At 38.2% G+C, this 19,449-nt stretch overlaps 1 protein-coding gene across 2 annotated transcripts in view; it reads right to left on the minus strand.

The window, feature by feature from the left end:
* Nup153 (nucleoporin 153) overlaps positions 1-19,449 on the minus strand; it is a 54,639-nt gene that overhangs the window by 20,573 nt on the left and 14,617 nt on the right. Inside the window, exons 3-13 of one of the 2 annotated variants that reach the window (XM_036187096.1) lie at positions 19,090-19,338; positions 18,440-18,579; positions 18,236-18,364; positions 11,600-11,716; positions 11,457-11,501; positions 11,319-11,372; positions 9,127-9,273; positions 5,519-5,565; positions 4,984-5,110; positions 1,647-1,784; positions 947-1,042 (exon numbers count right to left, since the gene is read on the minus strand). In XM_036187096.1, coding sequence (XP_036042989.1) covers positions 947-1,042; positions 1,647-1,784; positions 4,984-5,110; positions 5,519-5,565; positions 9,127-9,273; positions 11,319-11,372; positions 11,457-11,501; positions 11,600-11,716; positions 18,236-18,364; positions 18,440-18,579; positions 19,090-19,338 — 1,289 coding nt within the window. The remainder of the gene's footprint in view (positions 1-946; positions 1,043-1,646; positions 1,785-4,983; positions 5,111-5,518; positions 5,566-9,126; positions 9,274-11,318; positions 11,373-11,456; positions 11,502-11,599; positions 11,717-18,235; positions 18,365-18,439; positions 18,580-19,089; positions 19,339-19,449) is intronic. The other variant, XM_036187097.1, reaches the window with a different exon arrangement.

Here is a 19,449-nt window from a genome sequence, read left to right on the forward strand (position 1 = left end):
TGCAGGTGTCTATGCAGACAGAACACTGTATACATAATAAATAAATAAATCTTAAAAAAAAAAAAATGATGTTTGGGGGACAATGATGCAAGAAAACTACATTTATCTGTTAACACTTAGCTACGGAAAAAAAAAAGTATACAGTCAAAACCCTGAAAACAAGCCAAGTGTGGCCTCTGATCCCAGCACTCAGGAAGCAGAGGCAGGTGATCTATGTGAGTTCAAGGTTAGCCCAGCCTATATAATGAGCTCCAGGCCAGCCACCACTACACAGTAAGATCATTTCTCAAAAAACAAAACAAAAAACCTAGACAATACGTAAAAGATGATGGAAGTTTATACAACAGGAACATTACATGTATTTATTATTCTTACCCAATAGTTCCCAATTACAAAGAAACATACATACATACATACATACATATATATATACACACACACACACACACACACACACACACACACACACACACACAGTGTAACAATACCCAAAACAGAATTGTTCAAGATTCAAAGTGTTTAGAGATTTTAAATGCAATTATGATGCAACTGTCAGCATCTTTTCATCTTCTAATCTTCAGGAGACAGCAATCAATCAGCATTTTAGGAGAGTCTAAAGTTACAAGAAAACACTGACTATATATACTATATTCAAGCCATGTTAAATTTCTAGAATATAAATGAATGCAAATGAATGTCCTTCTTTGGGAAAAACTGAAAAAATACTAATGAAATCAAAACATCTTCACTGTAACAGCACAAATGACACAGAGAAGATGTGCACACACATATCTAAACATGTACTAAAGAATACATTTGTTTCCTGTACACCCAATTTTTAATTTGGAGGAGTGCTTTACTACTAATTAAATCTTAGGTTTGATTTAAAAACAAAACACTATGGCTTTGAAAAATCAATAATGAACTGTCCTTGATCGGTACTTACAGATGCTGGAGGTAGCACATCTGCCTGTGTAGATTTTACAATGGGAGATGCAAATGTGAACATAGGACTGCCAGTGCTGGCCAGAGAGGTCTGTACCTGGGTTTTCCATCGTAGTGAGGAATGACAGAAAAAGAGACAGTAAGAAGACTGAATGGTAAAACAGACTTTAAGAAAATAATTTCAAAGAAATAAAAGCACTCCTGGGGTTTGGGGATTTAGCTCAGTGGTAGAGCGCTTGCCTAGCAAGCACAAGACCCTGGGTTTGATCCTCAGGTCTGAGGGGAAGGAAAAAAAAAAAAAAGAAATAAAGGCACTCTTTCCATATAAATTTAAAATACTTTTGACTTCTTAAATCACTGACTAGCAACTGCTTTTTCCTGAACTGGAAATACTGTTGGAGACCAATTTTCTCACTATTGGTCTAGTGCATGGACTTGATGAGATTGGAATACTCCCACTGTAAATATACATTTTAAAATATAATAAAACACCGGTTCCACTTCTTGGGTTTTTTTGTGGGTGGGGGGGGGTTCCCCAACATGAAAAAGGCCCTAGAATCAATTCCTAGCACCAATTCCTCAATATTTTTCTCTTCTTAGTTTTGAGTTACTGATTTTTACAATGAAAAGCCATTTTTTCTTTAAGTATTGGAGTAAAGGAGTAAACCACAAGTCACCACACTCATACAATGGTTCTGTACCTTGTTTGGTAATGGCTGAGAAGAGCTGACCGGTGACGATGAAGAAGCTGAGATCACAGGGGAACTAAAACTGAATGTAGGCAGTGAGGAGCTGCTGATTGGTAGAGAGATCTGCGGTAACACTGGTGCTTCCACTTCCTAAAACACAGCATGTTTTGTGACGATGTCATCTTTTATGCCATGCTTTACCTACTTATTTTCAAGGAGAACTGACGTAGTTATGAGCAAGTTTAAACAGGAAGAAAGAAAATAGACCCCATGCAATATTAACAAGAGCTCTTGAGTTAAAAAAAAAACCTAAAGACTTCAATTCCCAGTTGTGCCACCAACTGCCATGTAACTTAATTTCAGCACCAATTTTCTAGTTTATAAAAATGAGAGGGGAGGCAGCAAATAGGTAGAACTGTTTGCAGCAGAAGCTTGACAACCTGAGTTCTATCCCCAGAGCCCAAAGTGGAAAGAGAACCGACTCCTAAAAGTTGTCCACTAACTTCCACACATGCACTGTGGTACATGTACCCTCTCCCACCCCCCAGTAAGTATTTTTTAAATGGGGGGAAAATGTCTTCCTCTGTACATTTATGATTCCACTATGAAACAAAGCCATATAGGGTATTGGGAGTACAATCAAGTACATGTGCGCCTCCCCAACACATAAATTAAGAAATTAAAAAAAAAAAAAAAAAAAAAAAAAAAAGATCAGCTGGGCAGCGGTGGCATACACAGCACTCGGGAGGCAAAGCCAGGTGGATCTCTGTGAATTCAAGGCCAGCCTGGTCTACAGAATGAGATCCAGGACAGGCACCAAAACTACACGGAAAAACACTATCTTGGAAAAACAAAAAACAAAGCTTTAAAAAAAAGAAAAAACCAACAAATTATACATAGTTTATGATCAAAGGGCATTCAAAGCTCAAGTTGTCTTTCAATAAGGCAGACATGTTGTCAATTCACAATACTCCAGTGGCAAGCAGAAAAAAACCTCCAGACCAGTAAGTGGGCCCTTTACTTATAGAATCCCAACTCTGGGCAGGGCACTATACGGCACAGCACATAAACCGCCAAAGTTATTCTTCTGATGCTCGAAATGCACAACTACAAAACCAACCAGGAAAATGAGAGAGTGAAAAAACTCCCACAACAAGCTGTAAAACCAAACACAGATATGAAATCCAACTTTAAAGTCAAACATAAACTGAACTGGGGAGATGACTCGGTGGCAAGCACTTTTTTGACCAGTGTGCGGACCTGTATTCAAATCTAAGAATCCACATAAAACCAGAGGCAGTCTATAATCTCAGCGCTCCCATGACAAAATGGGAGACAGGAATTCCCAGAACTCTGCCAGCCACCTACCCTGGCACACACAGCTGCAAACAACAGAGAGACCCAGTCTCAAACAAAATGGAAAGCAAAAAATCAATGATTGAGGATGTCCTGTGACCTCTACACATGAACCCTGGCACATGTGTGCCCACAATCACACGTGAGAAAAAAATTCACCTATCAATTAAATATAAGTTTTAACCTTTATATATACTTCTAGAACACTAGGGGTCAATAAGCATAATGAGAAATTTTAATTAGAAACAACTAAGTCAAAGCATTACTCCCCTGGGGCTGAAGAGATAGCTCAGTGATTAAGAGCAGTTCCAGGGGATCCAGGTTCAACTCCCAACACACAGATGGTGGCTCACAACTGTCCATGGCTTCAGTTCTAAGGAATCTGATATCCTCTTCTATCCTTCATAGGTACTGCACGCACATGGCGCAGACCTAACATGCAGTCAAAACACCCATATATGTAAAATTAAAAAAAAACCCTACAATCCAAAATTTAAATGAACTAGTAAGTTGAACATCTTCTTAGAGCATGGTAAGAGCCTTAAGTGATTTAGTTTGGCTGAAATCACTCTTAAAGAATGAAATGGGGGCCGGAGAGATGGCTCAGTGGTCAGGATCACTGGCTGCTCTTCCAGAGGTCCTAAATTCAAATCCCAGCAACCACATGGAGGCTCACAACCATCTATATAGTGGGATCTGATGCCCTCTTCTGGCACAAAGGTGTACATACAGATAGAGCATTCATATACATAAAGAAAATAAATAAATCTTTCTAAAAAAGACTGAATGAAATGGGAGCTGTTTCAACTCAAAAGGTAGTAGTAAATGAGCCAACTCCAGTCAACTTCACCAGTCTTCAACTAGTCTCTACCTTCTACATCCAAGTTCAATTCCTTTTTAAATTGTATATGAATTGTATGTGTGTGTTCCCACATGTGTACACACACACATGCTATAGAGTACATGTGGCAGTTAAAAGACAACCCACAGAAGTCAAATCTCTTCTTCCACCACATAGGTCCCAGGGCTGAAATTCAGGTTACCAGACTTGTAGCAGGTACCTCCCACCTACTTAGCTACCTCATCAGGCCAAGAACTCATCCTAATTAAAATTTTTTTTAAATCCAATAGGGAATATATGAATAAAGAAAAACTTAAATGGTCACAAAACACATACAAAAAACGACTCCTTCCCATTAAACAAGAAAATGAAAAATAAAATCCCAATGACATTTTATAGCTTTCACACCAGTAATGAGTCCAAACGAAACAGTGCTAGTAAAGAAAAACAAAACAAACAACTAGACGGTCCACCTATGATCATGTGACGTGTTGTGAAGAGGAATACAGTAAAGTCAAACACATTTAAAGACATGTGCCAACCCCTGCAGTCCAACAGTCCCATTCCTAGGTAAATATCCTCCAGACCAAACTGCACATGGCAAAGGAGAAGTGTATAAATATTCACCTTAGCACATACTGGGAATCAGCCCAAATGTACCCTGATGAGAGAATGGATTAATTGTAGTAAATCTGCACAAAGGATAAATAGCAGAGAAATTTAAAACCCATCGTTCCATTTAACATGAAGTATCACACAGAGAGAAGACTAACAAAAATGAATGAATGAAAGGAGGGAGGGAGGGAGAAAGAGGGAGGGAGGGAGGGAGAGGAGGGGGGGGCTAACAAAAGTACATAGTGTCAATACAATGTACATTTGAAAAATAAGCAAAACCCTAAGGCAGTGTCCAGAGAATCAAATAATTTGAATGGGAATAACCTACATAAAAAAAAAAAAAAAAATGGTGTTTCTGTTTTAAGTTATTTTATGCAATTCATGAAGTTAAGGCTCCTAGGTCAGGTTCTGGATAGGCACAGTCTAAAGGATGGTTTCAAATGGTGGATAATTTTCAATCCAAGTCTTCCCAAGTCCCATTCCTGTGGGTCTCACCTCACCACCACCATGTCAAAGTTCTATAAAATAGGAGCCTACCTCCTCCTCCGGGGGTTTAGAAGCAACAAAGCGTGTTCTCTCTCTTCTCATCTTGCCACCTCCACCACCTACTCCAGAAGATAAACCGTTGGCTGCAGGAATACTGAAATTGGGGTATGAAAAGCCACTAGCAAATAAAAAGAAAATTACAATTGATATATTATTTTGTCCCAGAATTGTTAAATGAATATTCAACTACCAGAAGAGCTAACAAGACAATCAATAAATAGCAAAACATAAACTTTTCTACATTTCTTTTGTGCATGTGTGTGAGCACATGAGAGCACACATGATCATCACATGGAGAGCTTGTGAGGGTAATGGGACAGCTGTGGAAAGTCAATTCTCTGTTCCCCCTATGTGAGCTCTAGAGATTGAACACAGGGTTTCAGGCTTGGTAGCAAGTACCTTGACCTGCTGAGTCATCTCAATGCTCCCCTAAGTATACTTTTAATTTTCTTAATCTTAGAGATTATAAATATGAACCTTACAAAATAAATATAAAGAAATTTAATTGTATATGAAATGACATTACCTTTCTTGCTCTCTATTTTGTCTTGAGATATTTTTTTCATTTATAGTCTGAAGAAAAAAATAGAATGAAGATTTTATTTAAAACATAATTTTTTGTAGGGGTGGGATAGGAATAAGAGAAGCATGCCTCAAACTCAGTATGAGTATTTGACTAGATTTTAATTCCAGATCCTGTTGCCTCCACCCACCAAGTGCTGGGATTACAGAATGACTATGTCTGGCTTAAATTTTTTCTCTTTTGGTGGTAGGATTGACTCAGAGCCTTAACACATGCAAGATAAGTACCACTGAAAGCTACATCCATAGCTTCAAATTTTCTTAATAACATGCTTTACCCTATAAATATTTGGAATTAGAAATTTGGTGATTTTTGCCAGGCGGTGGTGGCACACACCTGTAATCCCAGCAGTCGGGAGGCAGATGCAGGTGGATCTCTGTGAATTCGAGGCCAGCCTGGTCTACAAAGTGAGTTCCAGGACAGCCTCCAAAGCTACAGAGAAACCCTGTCTCGAAAACCCAAAAGAAATTTGGTGATTTTTTTTTTTTTAAAACAAGTCCTGGAATATGTAATTTAGACATGTTCTCTACTAACCAAGAGTTACAACTGTACTACTTACTTTATGCGTGAGAGGCTGTGTGTGTGTGTGTGTGTGTGTGTGTGTGTGTGTGTGTGTGTGTATACACGATGTCATTCAACATGTATTTACCAAAACACTAGTACAAAGTTCCCACTGACTTGGGGGGGGGGATCACTTTCCTTCTTGCACACTAAATGCACATGTAATTTAATAAGGACAGATTCTCTGAGATGTAAATTCCTCTCACTGAAAAGAACCAAAGGCTTCTTGTACAAATGGCCAGTTACATGAATAGGGAGCTAGAAATGTCCAAGATTCTGAATTACCTTGCAATATAAAAAGTGAGGTGCGGGCTGGAGAGATAGCTCAGCCGTTAAGAGCTCTGGCTACTCTTCCAGAGGACCGAGATTTAAGTCCCAACACCCCCATGGCAGCTCATAACTGTCTGTTACTTCAGTTCCAGGAAATCTGACACCTTCACACCAATGCACATAAAATAAAGTTAAAAAGTGAGGTGCTCAAAAAATGATGGGTCACAGTAAAAGAGCATAAAAGATTCTATTCAAAGCCAATGGGGGGGCAGGGCAGACATAAGCAAGTATTTTTAGACTTCATTAAATTCAGAATTCAGTTGAAGTAAATCAAATACAGAAAAGAAATTCTTCTTTATAGCAAAGGGTTAACCACTACATGGAGAAAGAACAATGGAATTAAAGATCCACCACAGTGCAATCAACAAACAGCTTCAGGCAAGAATTCTCAAAAATGCTAATGAGGGGTTCGGGATTTAGCTCAGTGGCCCTAGATCCCGTCCTCAGCTCCGGAAAAAACAAAAACAACAAAAAACAAAAAAAATTCTAATGAGATCAAAAATAGGCATGCCTGAGCACTAAGAAGAGCCCACCCAGCCCTTCTTCAGTGGTTAACCAAGAATAATCAGAATCTAGGTCCATCCAGAACAATCTCACACTGCTGGACATTACAAAGTAACTGACTTTTGTTTTTCAAGACTGTTCTTGGATAATGGAGACAGAGACAAAGACACAACAACTACAAGTCCTAATCTTGGGACATTTTTCTTTTGGGACAACTGCTTAACATCTAAAATAAAACCTGTAGATTTGTTGTGTACCAACATTCATTACTGGGTCTGAATGCTATTACGTATTACATATGGGAAGTCCTAATCTGTAGGATAAGCAGAGAAAAAAATTAAAGCAAATATAGTGAAATCTTGTTTTTTTTTTTCTTACAAGCTGAGATGTAGTCCTGTGGCAGAGCACTTACCTCACAAACCTAAGGCCCTAGGTCTGACTAATTACAAACACTAATAACAACAATAGCAATAATGAAGAAAGTTTTAAATCTTGAGAATCAGAAATTTCAAAAGGGAATCTTAATGACAAAATGCTAACGAGTAATGAATGAAGATGAGCGAGTACACAAGTGCTGTAAGCCGTAGGAAAGTGTAATGGGATCCAACTGCTATCACAAAAGCTACACTTGGAAAGGTCAAGGACTTTTCCAAAGGTCACTTTTCTGAAGGTCAAGCCATGGCTTAAGAAGTCTTGGTGATATTTTAGCTTTTGTATATATATTAGCTGGTTCCTACAATGATTTTCTTGTATGCTGTTTGCTTCCAAGAACTACTAACAGTGTATTTATCTAAAATACGTATCAGACATCCAAGGCCAAATGGTCTCCCGAACTAAGGTAACATCCTTATGGAAACAAGGCCAGTCTCCTAGGTCAGGAGGATAGCTTTATTTCTTTTGCAGTTTAAGCTGAGACCCTCCTTTCTTATACAACCTTACTAACATTACAGACCCCCAACTTCTTACCTAACCACTTCTAGGGATGTAGTGTGAGCACATAAATCCCCTTTTCTTGATATACTAACTAATCATTAGCTCTCAATTGACCTCCTTTACCACTCCCTTTTTGGGTTGTAAAAGAAAGCCTGACGGTCACTCCCTGAGGAAACCTCTTGTCTGACTTTATGACCCTGCAAGAACTCAAGCCTGGTGACCTTACTCAGCCAAAGGATTGCTTTTGCTTGGTTTTAAAACCGAAGACCTGAGAGATGAGGGAGCTCAGAGGTATAAGGAAACTTAGAGGAGGTTTGGAGACAGGACTTGAGGACAAGACAGAGAAAAGAGAACAGAAGGACTAGTTGGGTAGGAACTGGAGAGGAACGAACTATATGGGAAGAACCAGACTGAAGGGATAGAAGAGAATACTAGAGGAACAAGATGGAAGATGAGGAAGGGCCAGATGAAGAAAAACAAGATGAGAGAGGAGGAGATGGGGAGGAGTTAAGATGAGAAGGAACTAGATGGATGAGAACCTAGATGGAGCAGAACTAAGATGAGAGAATTAAGTTAGAACTTAGAGTGGAGCACTCGGGAGGCAGAGCCAGGCAGATCTCTGTGAGTTCAAGGCCAGCTCAGTCTACAGAGCAAGATCCAGGACAGGCACCAAAACTACACACAGAAACCATGTCCGAAAAAATAAAATAAAATAAAAATATTTTCTTTTTAAAGTGAGTTAACATAGGAGAAATTCAGTCAAAAGATATAACATCTGAAACCTTTTAGAATTCAGCAGCACAAATAAGACTCATAGATAAATAAATTTAACAAAATTTATCTGGGCAATGAATATATAAAATATGCCCACACAAATTTGGGCTGTGATCTAGGTGAAAGCTACTTTTAAAGTATCCCAATTCTAACTCCTCACTAGTTAACAGGCATCATACAATTACTAGACTAAGCCAGGAGAGGTCCTCTATTTACATATTCATTCCAGCCAATATTCAAAGACTGGTTCAAGAAGAAAATAAACTGGTAAAAAATAAATACACTCAGACAGATGTGGTAGTGCACACCTACAATCTAACACTTAAAAGGTAGAAGCAGTATAACTGACATGAATGTGAGGTCAGCCCAGTTATCTACTGAGTTCCAGGCCAGCATAGCTATATAAAAAGATACTGTCTTAAGAAAACAGAATAAACAAACAAACTCACATTGTTCTTTTTATCTATCCTTTGATTAGTCTTCCTTAAGTCACCAGATGGGGTCAGAGACGGTTTAAAATAGATAGTTCTATTTGCTGCTATGGAAACTGGCTTTGGGGTCATTAGTCTCTGAACAGGGGGATATTGAGAGTCCACCTTATAAGAAAACAGAAATCAAAAATAAACATTTTTATTGATCAGTAGCATATCTAAAAAATTTTTCGAAATAGCTAATGTGAACTAGAGACTATTTCCTAGAGAAATAGGCAGACTGAAATAACAAAAAGAAAAAAAAGATAAACCAAAGGCATTTAATCTACTAATATGCAAATATACATACATCTAATTTTAAACTATTCTGCAGGATTTTCACACAAGTACACATGTACCCACACAAAATGAAACTGTACAATAGTCAAGACAACTGAACAACTCTACCCTTAGCCAAGATGAATTTTGGACATGGCTAAAACTTATTTTTTCTCCATTTTCCCAAACATCTGTTTCTATTTCTTTTCACTGGGAATTAAGATAGTTTTTCACAGGAGCCAGAGATGACCCAGTAGTTAAAAGCACTTGCTTCTCTGCAGAGGACTGAGTTCGGTTCTCAGCACCTATATGGCACATTACATCTACGCCTCCAGTCTCGGGGATATGAGGCCCTCTTCTGGCTTCTAAAGGCACAAGGCACACATATATGTGCAGAAAAACACACACACACAAAATAGAGTAATTTTTTAAGGTTAATTGATTTTTAAATAAGTTATAAAAATTTTCAAATTCATAAACATATATGCAAATCTTTTTCTACAAAGTGGTTTACCACTATTTTAAAAACAAATGAAACCAAAGGAATTAGGAGTCTAATTGATAAAGCATTATATTAAGACTTCCAGACTGTGACATGACTGGTTTTGATGTCTAAGTACCCAAGTGTTTTGCTCATAGTCCTTTGCTACACTGAAATATGGGAAGTCTTGTTGGTGTAAGATAATTATAAAGTCTAGAACACCCACTGCGTCCATAAACTATCATGCATAGGCCATTCACTCAGCAACAGCTGTCAACAATGCTGGTTTCCAGGGCAAAGCTTTCTGTAAAGCTCCTATAGCTCTCTCCTCAAATCCTCAACTCTCTTTTTCTATGAGAAAGTTTGTTATATGTGATACACAATCAATACTGTAATACAGCTTTTTAATACCCAGCAACTCATAAACACTTATAGTATTTTCACTGACAATTTATATTATGGCACAATCTTAAAACTTTACTTTTCTGATATAAAATGGGAGTCTGAGGAAAGTTAACATTTTATATTTACAGCTTGACAATGGTTCAAAGCAGACAAATCCCTCTTACCTAACTACAAACATCTAGGTAACCCTAGAAATTCAAATATTCTTCCAAGGGAGGGAAAAAAACCTAACTTTCTTCCTGCCCCATATTTGGTAGGAATAATTATATGACATATAGCAATATCTCATTTAATCTCCACAAGTAATTCAGATGATAATTTTAGTGGAAAAAAACCTAACTTTCTTCCTGCCCCATATTTGGTAGGAATAATTATATGACATATAGCAATATCTCATTTAATCTCCACAAGTAATTCAGATGATAATTTTAGTAATGACTTTTAGAGAGCTTAATGTTAAATTCTTTCATCTACTTTTCCTGGAGGACACTTAAAATAGCTATAAATATAAGACAGGAGACACCTCTTCAACACCATCACCAAGCACTAACCTTCTTCACAATAGTTTCAAAAGCTAATTTAATCCACAAAATTAAACTAAAAGGCATCAAGATATTTACATTGCATATTTTATTAGCTCCAATATCCTCAACTAGTATTTCAGCTGATGAAATATCTAACAAAATGAAGTTCTATTTGATGTGTTGGATAATAAAAATTCTTCAAAACTGACTATTTCAATGAGGGGATACGTTTACTGCACTTCTAATGACTAAACATTGGAATTCCCACTCTTCATTTTATTTACCTAAAATTAAGAGAACGCCGTAAGCACTGTCATAAACATGAAGATGGAAAACAGCCGAAACACTGAATGTACTTTTCTATGTTGCTCATCCCAAGGCTGTCAAAACAGCTCCTTTTTGAAACATGTTCCCTGGTGACCACAATCTACACCTTGCTAACTGTAAACACAACAAAGTTGCTGACGTTTGAGATAGCTTACCTTTTCTTTTTTGGCCTGAAAAGCCGTGCTGTCTATCCCACTCCTATCAAGAGGCTGAAAAAAATGAAATAGTATTAGAATAGGTAGGAAACTGAAAAATCGACTCTCATTTCATGTAAAATTTAAAAGTTAACGTACAGAATTCAGAGGAGAAGAAACAGCAGATGGAATTCTTTTCGCATCCTGTTAACATTACAATAAACAAAAAGTTAATAAAAATCAGAGTTTTTTCACTAAACTCAAATTCTGCTGCATTATTTCATTATGATTTCAAATTTTACCGCAAGAGGGCTTGACATCTTCTCTAATGACTGCAATATGCGCCGTGCTGTTGAGCTCGTCACACCATAAGACTGTGCATTGAGCTGCTTAGCTTTCATCTGTCTTCTGACTGGTGCCTAGAAAATAATAGTCCATGACTTGCTGCAACATACAGTCCTAGGTACATATTTATTTCATACAAAATAGAAATACAAAATAAAACAAGATTATATTAACAATGGCTTATCTCTGGGAGAGGACAGGCTATACAATTATCAAACTCTAATTCTCAAACTGTGGAATTACTTTAATAATCAGAAATAAAAAGACAACATGCAGCTGGGCAGTGGTGGCTCACGCCTTTAATCTCGGTACTTGGGAGGCAGAAGCAGGAGTATCTCTGAATTCAAGGCCAGTTTTCCAGGATAGCCAGGAATACTCAGAGAAAGCCTGTCTTGAAGAAAACAAACAGGAAAACACCATGCACTCTTCTAAAGAAAATTATCCATATGGTCCATGATGGGAATAGGACATAAAATTTTTCCATAAAATTTGTAGCAATACCTTGACCCATACACCCAAGTATTTAAATTAAAAAGTCAATGACGGGCTGGAGAGATGGCTCAGTGGTTAAGAGCACCGACTGCTCTTCCAGAGGTCCTGAGTTCAATTCCCAGCAACCACATGGTGGCTCACAACCACTTGTAATGAGATCTGGTGCCCACTTCTGGCTTGCAGGGACACATGCAGGCAGAATACTGTATACATAATAAGTAAATAAATCTTTGCCAGGCAGTGGTGGCACATGCCTTTAGTCCCAGCACTCGGGAGGCAGAGGCAGGTGGATCTCTGTGAGTTTGAGGACAGCCTGATCTATAAAGTGAGTTCCAGGAAAGGCACAAAGCTACATAGAGAAAAGCTGTCTCGAAAAACCAAAAAGTCAATGACAAATTAAGACATCCATTAACACTGAGTATTAAATACTATTTAATTAAAATTCAAAGAACAATAAAAAAGACTGTAGATTCTAATGTAGTAGAAACGTATCACTCTCATCAGTATGACTTAGTTTACCACAGCCAGTATAACAAAGAGACTTTCAAAAATATTCAGACTATTTCTTAAAGAAAGAGCTTTACATCTGATGTTAAAGCTTACCCCCTGAGGACCAGCTTCCAAAGGAGGGAAGCAACCAAAAGTCCCATCTAGCTATGATACGTATGAACCACAATTACCAGGATGGAATGATAACCCTAAGGGTGCAGTAATGGTATGCAACAGCTCTCTAATTGGATGTAAGGCCCACTTAACAAGAGGGAAATCATGCCTCATAGTGGAAACCTAGCCAATTATCCAAGGCTGGTGAACTAATGGGTCTTGGAGGAGAATCTACAACCACCATTTTACTAAACCAGCATAATCCCTAACTATGTTCTTAATTATCTATAGTTACACCCAAAGGTAAATGTAGTTCTCACCTTTCATCTAGGAAACTTCTCTCTGCAAGAGAGACACCATTACAAACAACTACAGCCCATCAAAGTGCAGAGTTGTGGAGGCCAGACCCTACTGATACATCTACAACAGAACTACTACACCTCAGGTTCAGGGGTCATTGTAGAAGAGGGGATGAAAAGATTGCAGGGGCAGAGGAACAGGGAGTTTGTTCTGAGACTGTGTCTCCTAGAAATGTCAAGAGATGCTATACTCATAAAGTCTCACCAATGTGGCTGACTGAACATAGCCTGAAAAAGGATTGTGGTGGTATTGTGTTCCCCAAAATAGTATGTTCCCCGAAATAAACATATCTGGGGTCAGAGAACAGACAGCCACTAGAACAAAGTCAAAAATAGTGGCTAGAAAATGGGTATAGGCATAGCAGAAGTTGGGCGGTGGTGGTGCACGCCTTTAATACCAGCACTTGGGAGGCAGAGCCAGGTGGATCACTGTGTTCAAGGCCACTTTAGAAACTGCTAAGCATGGTGACCCACGCCTTCAATCCCAGAAACCCAGCCTTTAACACCAGGGAGTAATGCAGAAAGTAGAAAGATATATAAGACGTGAAAACCAGGCACCAGGGTTAGTAAAGCATGTAACTGGAGAAGTATTCAGGCTTTGGAGCAGCACAGTTCAGCTGAGAGCCATGGGGATGAGGACTCAGAAGCTTCCAGCCTGAGGAAACAGGCTCACCTGAGGAACTAGCAAGGTGAGATAGCTGTGACTTGTTCTGTTCTCTGATCTTCCAGCATTCACCCCAAAAACTGGCCTCAGGTTTGATTTCATTAATAAGACCTTTTTAGATTCGTACTACAAAGGATGTCACCAATGATATTCCAACATAAAAGGAGAAAGGCCCACAAGGCCTTAAGTCTAGACTTAACTAACTACAAACAACTAAGGATTGCTGAGATCAAGAGAAACAGTTTTTCCTAAGGAAGAGCACACCAATTGGTTATCCAACACCAGTCAGCCCTGAGATCATATACATACAAGTAACACATAACAAGAAGGGGAAAAAAAGAAGCAATAAATTTAGAGGAGATTAGGGGAGATGGAAACAGATGGGGGAGGAGGAAAGGAGAGAAATGGCACAATTATATTAAAATAAAAGGGGGAATAAGCTTTCTTTAAGGGATCTTAAAACTGGGATTAGAGAAGAAAACTTTGACCTTTATACACTGAAAGGCTTACAAATTTCAATAAAAACACTTTTCTCAAGGATGCATTGCAGCATTCCAACCACATGGAATACACAAACCCAAGATAGCTAGCATGATGACTTAATATAAAAGCCTAATTTTTTTTACCCACTTTCATTTTTTGAGACAGGGTCTCTATATGGTCCTGGAATTCACTCTGTAGACCAGGCTGGCCTAGAACTCAGAGAGATCCACCTGACTCTGCCTCCCAAGTGGTGGGATTAAAGGTTCGGGGTACCACTGATCGGCCAGGCTAATCTTTTATAAATAGATTATATTTAAAAGTAGAACTACAGTAAGTGCTTTAAACAATGTTTTTCAATTATGTCAAATATTTCATTCAATTTTCAAAAGATCTGTAATATTGTATATAAGTATTAAGAACCTGGTGCCTGTTAACAACTGTAGTTGAGACTACAGACTTTGCCAAAGACATTCAAATATCTACCAGAAAAATACAAGACTGTTCTTTCAATATAGTCCTCTGGCTTCATGCCTGGATTTAGTAAATCAATAAATGGAACCAAATTATGAATCTTTAGTATGTTTCCTAGCTCTTAAACTGTATGAAAGGAGTAACAGGTAACATCCGAATGTCACTTACAGGGCTGGAGGTGTTATTCATAGGCAGAGTACTTGCCTGCCAAACAAGACACTATATTTGATCCCTTAGCATGTAAAAACAAGCAACAACAAAACCATAAAAACTCACCAAATTTCAAATGTTTGGAAATCTATATTGAGAAAGATTCTAAGGACATATAGAATACAAAAGCTTCCATGTAGTCTCTCCTATCTTTAAAGTACTATTGTAAAATTTAAATGCCACACTAATATGCAAATAAGTAAAACTTATACAGGAATTTCTTTCACATCCTTTAGCAGTTAGCACAAAGACCTTGGATGTATTGTATCACTAGATTTATACTTAAGTATTTCATGCCATTTGTTAGTTGTAAACAGTCTGAACAATCTCTGTGTGTATGTGTGTGTGTTTATTTTTTATTTGTTTGTTTATTTTTTTTTTCTTTTTGGTTTTAAGACAGGATTTCTTCTGTGTAGTTTTGGTGCCTGTCTTGGATCTCGCTCTGTAGACCAAGCTGGCCTCAAACTCACAGAGATCCTCTTGGCTCTGCCTCCCAAGTGCTGGGATTAAAGGTGTGTGCCACCACCACCGCTTGGCCAGTCTAAACAATCCTATTAGTTCAATACATTTAATTCATATATGAAATAGGCCTTCCTATCTTCCTGTTAAGAAGCAGCTCACATAGCTCCTTCCTTAGGAAAATACTACCACAAAGCACAAAATGATTATTTCTTTAAAAGTTGTCCAATTTCTAATTCTGCTAATATGCATGACTTCACATATTAGCCTGGTAGCTTATGTACTTAGTTATGGCAGCTTTGGGGGGAAATGTAAACATACTGTGCTCGATAGAAATAGTATTGTACTTCTTTTCCAATATGTATGTCTGGTACATTTATATGCCTTCTATACAGACTAGAAGCTGCGGCCTGATGTTAAGCAGGAACAGAGGTAAAGTAACTATATTCTTTTCCTAACCTCAGGTGGACAGCATTCAGCCTTTTACCAGAAAGCCTGATGCTGCCTGAAGGCTTATACAGATGTGCAGTAACAGGTGAGCAGAAATGAGTACCTAACATGTTCACAGCCCTCAGAGTTCAATCCCCAGAACCAAAGAACCAACGAAAGCCAAAGCAAGCTTGTATCACAAAAAATTAAAGAACGGGCATTACCAATCTCAAAACTTGCCGGGCAGTGGTGGCACACGCCTTTAATCCCAGCACTCGGGAGGCAGAGGCAGGCAGATTTCTGTGAGTTCAAGGCCAGCCTGGGCTACAGAGTGAATTCCAAGGGCGCAAAGCTAAACAGAGAAACCCTGTCTCCAAAAACAAAACAAAAAACAAAAAACAAAAAAACCAAAAAGGGGTGGGGGAGGCTGGAGAGATGGTTCAGAGGTTAAAAGCACTGCTTTGTTCTTCCAGAGGTCCTGAGTTCAATTCCTAACAACCACATGGTGGCTCACAACCATATGTAATGAGATCTGGTGCCCTCTTCTGGTCTGTGGGTGCACATGCACACAGAACACTATACATAATAAATAAGTCTTTAAAAAAAAAAAAAAAAAAAAAAAAAAAAAAAACACAATTTCAAAACTTACTCTACATCATAGCTATCACAAAGGAAGTACCGGTGTTAAGAACAGACAATGGGATAGGCAGAAAAAAACAAGTCCCAAAACATCCCCCATGCAAAGTTAACACAGTGGCGAAGGGACAGCCTTTAACAAGCAGTACTTACAACAAATACTCAAATGTAAAACAAATCAATGTTGGTACACACCTCCTATGAGACACAGATCAACTCAAAATAATTAAGACCTGAATTAAGGCCTAAGGAAGAAAACTGAAATTTTTAAAATAAAACTACTGTGACACTGGGTTATATATGATATCTCATAAAAGATACTAAAAGCATAAAATCACAATAGAAAAATAAAATATACTATCACATCTAAAACACATCTCATAAAAAAAAAAATAGATCACAAAAAACCCTCAAAATTCATCAAGAACACAATACAATTTAATAATGAACAATATTTGTCAAAGTCAAAGAAAAACATACTTCCAAAACATAAACACTTAAAAAAGACATTCAACATCATTAGTCATTGGGGACAAGGCAATTAAAATCACAAGTTGAAATTACCATTGTGTTTCTATTAGAATGGCTAAAACAAAAAAACTGACAATTCTCCATGTGAGCAAGGACACAATACAACTGCTGTAATATTACAGAAAGCAAGCAGGTACTGACATCAGAAAACATCTGTCTTATTATGTACTTAACCATGTGATGATCAATCCAACTCCTGATTATATGTCCAAGGAAGATGAAAATAAATGTTAAAACTGGAAATAATCTAGTATCCTTTTACTAATAATCTGTAACTCACTACCAGCATCAAAAAGGAACCAAGGTAGGGGCTGGAGAGATGGTTCAGCAGTTAAGGGCATTGGCTGCTCTTCCAGAGGTCATGAGTTCAATTCCCAGCAACCACATGGTGGCTCACAACTGTCTCTAGTGGAATCCGATGCCCTCTTCTGGCATAAAGTCACACATGCAGTTAGAGCACTCATATACATAAAATAAATCTTTAAAAAAAAAAACAAAAACAAAAACAAAAAACCGAGGGCTGGAGAGATAGCTCAGAGGTTAAGAGCACTGACTGCTCTTCCAGAGGTCCTGAGTTCAATTCCCAACAACTACATGGTGGCTCACAACCATCTGTAATGAGATCTGGTGCCCTCTTCTGGCCTGCAGTTAAACATGCTGTATACATAATAAATAAATCTTTTTAAAAAACGAATCAAGGTGTTCAAACTAAGTCAGATTAATGCCCAATTCAAAAGGCTACAAACTGTATGACTAAATTCATTATGAAAAAACCCAAAGTACAGAAACACTGGTAAGGGGCTGCCAGAGGATGACTATAAAAGCTAACTGTGGAAATATCCAAGATAATGGTTCGTTTTGATGAAAATGTTTTTTTCCCCCAACATTTGGATAGCGGTAGTGACAACACTGTTTTATCACAATTCCAATATGCTAAGATTACGGCAAATTTTATGTGTAATTTTTATCTTTTTTTTTTTTTTTTTTTTTTTTTTGCCAGAGCTGAGGACCAAACCCAGTGCCTTGCTCTTGCTAGGCAAGCGCTCTACCACTGAGCTAAATCCCCAACCCTATCTCATTTTAAAGAGTGAAATTTTCATACTTCCTAAAGCACACACTAATATTCAATATGTCCACTACAATTAAAAGTGTTCTCGTGTTCTAGATTTTTCACGTACTCTCACAGGTCTTTGAAGTGCTGGCAGTCAGTATCTGGTAACCAAGGGGAGTTCATCAACAATCCTCCCGACACTAACCTGGTAAGGTGTGTTGCGTACTTTGCTCTGTCTCACAGCGGCAGCTGCCCCACCATATGTCGTTTTGCCAGGATAGAAAGGAGAGTCTCCAAGCTGACTTGTTTTAAGAATTGAAGAATTCCCAAGTGACTGCACAGAAACAGTGATAAATTATAAACAAAAATACTAGACACTGTGATTATAGCCAACATAGTTAGTACTCACGGTGGACAGTGTTCCAAAGGCAGACAAGTTGAATGCTGGTTTTTTGGAGCTGGTGGCAGTATGCTGTGAGAGTGAATGAGAACGCTCTGCTTCGGGGGACCACAGAGGTGGCAGGGAAGTACTCTTCGAAACAGCTATATCTGGAACAAAAATGTGTAATTTGTAGTAACCACCAATTTTAAGATCATAAGGCCTAGATTTTCATAGAGAAAAATGAAAATTAAAACTAAAATTAAAGAAGCGCTGGAAAGGTGGCTCAGCAATTAAGAATATGTACTACTCATGTAAAGGACCTGGATTTAGTTCCCAGCACCTTCCCACAACTACCTGAATCCCAGTACCAAGAAATCTGATGCCTTCTGGCCCACAAAAACTCTACAGGCAAACACATACACATAAATTAAAAATAAATCTTAAAACATAAAACAAAAACAAACATCTAAACTAAGATGGGGGTACACTCCTTTAATCCTAGCATTTTGCAGGCAGATCTCCATCAGTTCAAGGACCACCTGATCTACAGAGCAAGTTCTCGACTACCCATGGTTACAGTGAGACACTTTCCCCCCCAAAACACACACACAAAAACCCCAATATATGAAATTTATCCCTACTGCCACAACTATTTACCATCTAAGTAACAAGAATACCTTTATCAGAAGCTCTTGAAGAAAAACCACTGGTAGTTGAGATGTTATCATCATCATGCTGAGAGGTAGAATCTTTAATTTCCTTCACAAGGGAAAACCCAGAACTGCCAATTGGGAATGCAGAGGACGTGGAAGGCTGACAATGTAGCGCAGGGGATTCCAACATGGAGAAATTCAGATGACTCCGGTGAAGAGAAGGCCTGGTTAACACATCTGGGTAATTGGAAGCAGTACTGGTGGTCGAAGGTTCTTAAAAGAAGAGTAACAAATAAAGCTGAGAAAAGGCACTCCACTAGCCCAATATATTTACCTTCTTTGCACATTTAATGTCAGCCTGGACTTCAAAGCAAGTAATACGCT

The sequence above is a fragment of the Onychomys torridus genome, chromosome 5 (assembly GCF_903995425.1).
Source record: "Onychomys torridus chromosome 5, mOncTor1.1, whole genome shotgun sequence".
Taxonomy (NCBI): Eukaryota; Metazoa; Chordata; class Mammalia; order Rodentia; family Cricetidae; genus Onychomys; species Onychomys torridus.